The sequence below is a fragment of the Nematolebias whitei genome, chromosome 20 (genome assembly GCF_014905685.2).
Source record: "Nematolebias whitei isolate Nwh7 chromosome 20, NemWhi1, whole genome shotgun sequence".
In the NCBI taxonomy this organism is placed as follows: domain Eukaryota; kingdom Metazoa; phylum Chordata; class Actinopteri; order Cyprinodontiformes; family Rivulidae; genus Nematolebias; species Nematolebias whitei.
The window spans coordinates 5,531,294-5,537,033 of NC_056517.1; the positions used below are offsets into that span (position 1 = coordinate 5,531,294).

A 5,740-nucleotide genomic window follows, 5' to 3' on the forward strand; every position below is an offset into this window, starting at 1 on the left:
AGACGTTTCATCCTTCATCCAAAGGACTTCTTCAATCTGAGGAGCCATCAACTAGGCCTGTCACGATAACAAATTTTGCTGGATGATTAATTGTCTCAGAAATTATTGCAGTAAATGATAATATTGTTTGAAATTTGACAATAATTGGTAACTATTGTTAAATTTAGGAAGAAATGTTTGGTTAATTTGTTTGACATGCAGTACCTTGTTTGACCGCTGGATGGCAGTATAAGACTGTTTGAACCAAAAGATGGATAGTGAGGATGCGAGCAGCGTGTCTCTTTAAGAAAAATGGGAGGGAGGCCCCTTGACGTGACATGGGCTGTGTCTTCTTCCTTTTGTTCGATTCTGAAAAATGACGGACGCTCGGTGTGGTTTGAGCTCTTAGCATAGCATTTTTCACACAAAGTTTTTAAGAAAAAATCAGTAAAGAAGTTCTCAGCTTCTTTTTGCAGAGGAAATCAACTTTTTACATGAAGGCACTGGTTTCAATCATTTCGACAACATAGAGAGGTTTTTTTCCGAGGTCGGCCTGTTAGGTTAGCTCGTAGCTTAGCTTCTCAGCGTAGCTGCTTATAACGATCCAAAAACGTGATTTTGGATCGTTAAAATGGATTTTAAAGAGCAAAGAGTAAGGGAGGGGTCAGTGAAGAGCACCGGAGTTGAGCCTTTTGTCATCCAGTGTCTTCAGTAGAAAGAGAGACACGAAGAAACGAAAAAGCCGATAAATTAAAATTATCCACCTCATTTTAATTTATCGTGAGATTAATTGATTTATTGTTTATCACGACAGGCCTATTACCAACAAACTGAGTCCCACAAACAGCATATACATGTTTTTTCCATAGTGGGAAAAAAAAAAACAGTTGCTGGTGATAAGATGGCCTCTGGGCTGTTTTGAACCACTTAACAGTGGTTAAGCAACAATTACCTGCAACTGAACTCCGATAAAACTGAAACTCTGATTATTGCACCAGAAAATAAGGTTTGTCTAATTGAACTGTCTTAGAGTCCAGCTAAGAAACCTGGGTGTCACTTTTGACTCTGCAGTGTCTTTGAAACAACACGCAAAACAACTGACTAGGAACTGCTATTTCCATCTTCTCTAAATTTAATAATTTTCTGTCAAAAGCTGAACTTGAAACGGTCATTCATGCATTTCTTTCTTCTCGCTTGGACTACTGTAACAGCCTATTCACATGTTTAAACAAGAAGGAGCTGGACCATCTTAAGGTTGTTCAGAATTAGTTAACATAAACAAACGAGCACACATCACACCCGTTTTAGCTTCCCTTCACTGGCTCCCAGTTTGTTTTCAGAATAAACTTCAAAATGCTGGTTCTAACTTTTAGAGCCTCGCATGAGCAAGCTCCCTCGTACATCTCAGGCTTGATCCAGCTTCACAGAGGTCGTTCAGGTTGATCACAGGGTGGTACCACGTACACAATTTAAATCCCGAGGAGATCGATCTTTCCCATCAGTTGCACCGCGGCTCCCAGTCTTTACACAGCCTTGATTCTATAGATGCTTTTAACAAACATTTGAAGATTTTACTTTATAAACAGGCTTTAAGTTAATAGCTACCTGTTTTCTACTTGCACTTTCATATGAATGTAATGTTCTTTGTGATGTTTTTGTTTATTTTATTCAATTTTTAGTTAATTTGTTTCCTGTCTTATTGTGAAGCACTTTGTGATTTGTATCTATAAAAAGTGCTATATTTAAACATTACTTACTTACACTTTGGAATGGCTGCCTCAGAGGAGTTGACGGGGTAGAGGGCAGGCCCTGGAGGCCATCTTATCACCAGCAAACGGTTATTTTCCACTATAGAGTATTCTGTTTGTGGGACTCAGTTTGTTGGTGGCTCCTCAGATTGAAGAAGACCCTAGGATGAAGGATGAAACGTCTCAGCAACAAAAGAAACCATCCAGATGACCTGACTGAACTTTGTTGGATTTACCTGGATTATTGAGCATGAACTTTGACCATTAGATAATTCACATGCATTTTATGAGCTTCAGCTGTCTGTACACTGCTGTGCTTAAATGTGACAGAAATATAATGAAATCTTTACCATTTAAATTGTAAAGATGTTTAAATCTTTTTTTTTTTTGCAAACTTTTTTAAAAACGATAAAGGATATCTTGGCAACAATGCCTGTGTTTTAGATCTTAAATTGTTATAGTTTTAAATTATTATTTATTACAATTATTGCCATTTACTGTTATACTGTATGTTTTATAATTTTTATACGTTTCTGAAGTCTTCATCTAATCTTGCAACTTGTTTTGTTTTTTATGACGTGTGCTGCTGCTGCCTGCTCTTAGTCAGGTCACCCTTGTGAAAGAGGTCTTGTTCTCAATGGGTTTTTATCTGGTTAAATAAAGGTTTAATTAAAAATATATATATTTAATCAATTTATATGTCATATAAGAAGTTAATTGTGGTTCAGTTTCCTCATTCGGATTTAAACCATAAAGCTCAGACTCGTAAAATAAAACGTGTTTAAATAGCCCTTAGTTCGAAAAAGCAAACGGTCATTTTTTGGTGTATTAGGTGAGATTTCATACTTTGTAGTTTCATATTGTGGACTGACAAGGTGTGTATGAGGGTAAGCACATTCTCACTGAATGTCAAAGTTGTGTGTGGATTTACTTACAGACCATGTAACTGTTGTCACATCCTTTTGGTGCTTATGCACTGTTCATACACAGAGCCCCTTCAGGTTAAACTCACCTTTTTACAACAAGGGTAACAGGCTGATATGCATATTTCTGTTCTGCACTGTCAATGTGCTCAACCAACAAAAAGGTTTCATTTACAAATCCAAAGGCTCAGCTCGACTGAGAAGAATTTCTTTTCATTTCCATAATGACTGGGTTATTACAGAGAAGAGCACTGGGCTTTTTAAACAATAGATGCTGTTTTGTGGACAAGCCGTTGTCCTGGACCCAGTGTTTAATCAGGTAAAGCTGCATGCAGTACAAAAGCATGGCGGCAGGAGGATCATGTTTATTATGTATCTGCAGAATATGGAAACACACTGAACTCCAACACTTTCAAAATGGGTGTGCAGGAGTACAAGATTGTGAGATTATCAGGGAATTAAAAAAAATTCTGTTCCATGCAAACATTTCTTTAAATTTTTGGATTACACTGTATTTATGTTTCTTTTGGTTTTCTTCTCTTTTTATTGTTTGTTTAGGAAACCAACATTGCTCCATTCACAGCCTCCTCCCATGAGGTTCATGTGGTTTTCCAAGCCCAGTACTCCATCTTGCCGTCAGGATTCAGAATCACCTGGAGGAGCTGATAGAACACTGTTTTTTTGACGCACGGTCACATAATGTGCACACACACACGTGTGGAGTTGTTTTAAACACTTTGATATTTTAAATCACCTTTAAAGTAAATTATTTTAAGTTAGTGGTTCTGTCTGTTTGCCTTAAACCATCTTATTGAAAAAAGTTCATATGATGTTAAAATTAATAAAATATTTATGAAGTGCAGCAGTGTGGTATGTGAATTATCTGGCTTTGATTTATTTGAGATGTTTGTGAGAAAAACAAACATGTTTAAACATTTTTTAACAAAAAAAGTTATTTATTATTTATTATATTTATTTAATGGTCAAAACAGCTTCCTTTTGCCTGGGTGTCATCCATCCATCCATCCATCCATCCATCCATCGCAGCTGGAGCCGCTAGCTCTCCAGCGTTCCTCCGCCTACACCAGCTGAGCGAAGCAAACGTTCATAGGAGGACTCGCTGTTGCAGTTCTTCAAAAATTTAAAGCATCAGTCAAAAATTGCATTATAAATATGGAAATAAAAAACATATATAAGTCGCTTTGGCGTACAAGCCGCAGGACTGACAAATCTATGCAAAAAACTGTGACGTATATGCAGGAAAATACAATACTTTCTATAGAAGAAAAGACAAAAAATGTTACTGTAGAAATAATAACAAATACCAAACAGGTTGAGCAGAGTAAATAAAGACAGTTGCAGAGTGAAAAGTGTGGTCAGTTTGTCCTCCAGCAGTCTATAGTCTATAGCAGCATAACTAAAGGACAGCTCAGGAAACCCAAGTCAACCCTAACTATATGATTTATCAAAAAGGAAAGTCTTAATCCCAGTCTTAAAACTGGACAATGTGTCAGCCTCATGGACAGAAACTGGAAGTTGGTTCAACAAGAGAGGAGCCTGAGAACTGAAAGATCTGCCTCCCATTCTGCTTTTAGAAACTCTAGGAACCTAAATTAAACCTGCAGATTGAGAGTGAAGTGCTCTGTTAGGAAAATATGGAACAATAAGATCTGTAATGGATGATGGAGCAGCACAGTGGCTCAGTTGGTAGAGCTGCTGCCTCTCAGGGAGCAGGTTACCCTGGTTCAAATCTCCCTTTCTGGGTGGAGTTTGCATGTTCTCTCTGTGCATTTGTGGGTTTTCTTCGGCTACTCCAGTTTCCTCCCACAGAACAAAAACATGCATATTAGGCTGATTGGTAACTCTAAATTGTCTCTAGGTGTGAGAGAGAGTGCGAATGGTTGTTTGTCTCTGTGTGTCCTTGTGATGGACTGGAGACCTGTCCAGGGTGTCCTCCGCCTCTCACACAGTGATGGCTGGACATGGGCACCAGTGATCCCCGTGACCCAAAAAGGAAGAAGCGGGTAAAAGAAAATGGATGGATGGAGGATGGAGCTAGGTTGTTGAGAGCTTTTTAGTTTAGAAGTAAGATTTTGAATTCTATTCTGGATTTGACAGGGAGCCAATGGAGAGAAACTAAAACTGGAGAGATATGATCTCTCCCACTAACTCCAGTTAAGACTCTGGCAGCAGCATTTTGGATCAACTGAAGACGTTTTAAAGAAGTATTTGAACACCCAGATAATAAACCATTGCCAATAGTCTAGTCTAGATGTGACAAATGCATGGACCAGTTTTTCTGCATCATTTTTAGATCAGATGTTTCTAATGTGAGTGATATTACGCAGGTGGAAGAAGGAGGTTCTATTAACGATTTTAATGTGGACATGTCCTGATCAAAAATAACACCAAGATTTTTAACATTAGAGCTGGAGGACAGATTAATGCCTTGGAGAAAAACTGAAAAATTCATTCCTAAGATGTTTAAGTCCAAAAACTAAAACCTGAGTGTAGTCTATGTTCAAAAACAGAAAATTTAGGGTAATTCAGATTTTTATGTCTTTAAGACATGCTTGTAGTCTAAGTAGCTGATTGGATTCATTGGGTTTCATGTGTAGTGAACTAAGCCTCAGGTCAAATCCTGACCCTGAGGGCCTTCCTGGGACAAGAACTGTATTTCATTGATTTGAGTCCAGAAACACAAAATCAAGTCCATCCAGAGACTTTCTAAGTGTGTCCTGCACTGATCAATTGAAAGAACACTCTCTTTTTATTATCATTACTATTCTACAAATGTCTTGATAATCAAAGTGTGTTTAGTTCAAACCATTTTAAATGTTGAAGTGAACTACTCATTTTAAATCAACTGTGAAACAGTATAAATGATTTTCAATCCTCATTCAAAGTAGAAATCTAGTTAAATGTCTGTTACAGAGTAATTATTCATTTTCTTGATCTTCTGTCTGAAATGAGCAGGTTGTAAGTCGGTCAAAAGTCGGAGACAAACGCAAACAAGTTTGTTGGAACGAACTGTCATGTTTTTAAATCCTCTCAGACGTAAATAGAGAAGCTGGCACCTGTTTCCTCCCA

At 37.7% G+C, this 5,740-nt stretch overlaps 1 protein-coding gene across 1 annotated transcript in view; it reads left to right on the forward strand.

Moving 5' to 3' along the window:
- cubn (cubilin (intrinsic factor-cobalamin receptor)) overlaps window positions 1-3,316 on the forward strand; it is a 134,887-nt gene extending 131,571 nt beyond the window's left edge. Inside the window, 1 exon segment of the mRNA XM_037694395.1 lies at window positions 3,209-3,316. Coding sequence (XP_037550323.1) covers window positions 3,209-3,316 — 108 coding nt within the window.
- The last annotated feature ends 2,424 nt before the right edge of the window (window positions 3,317-5,740 follow it).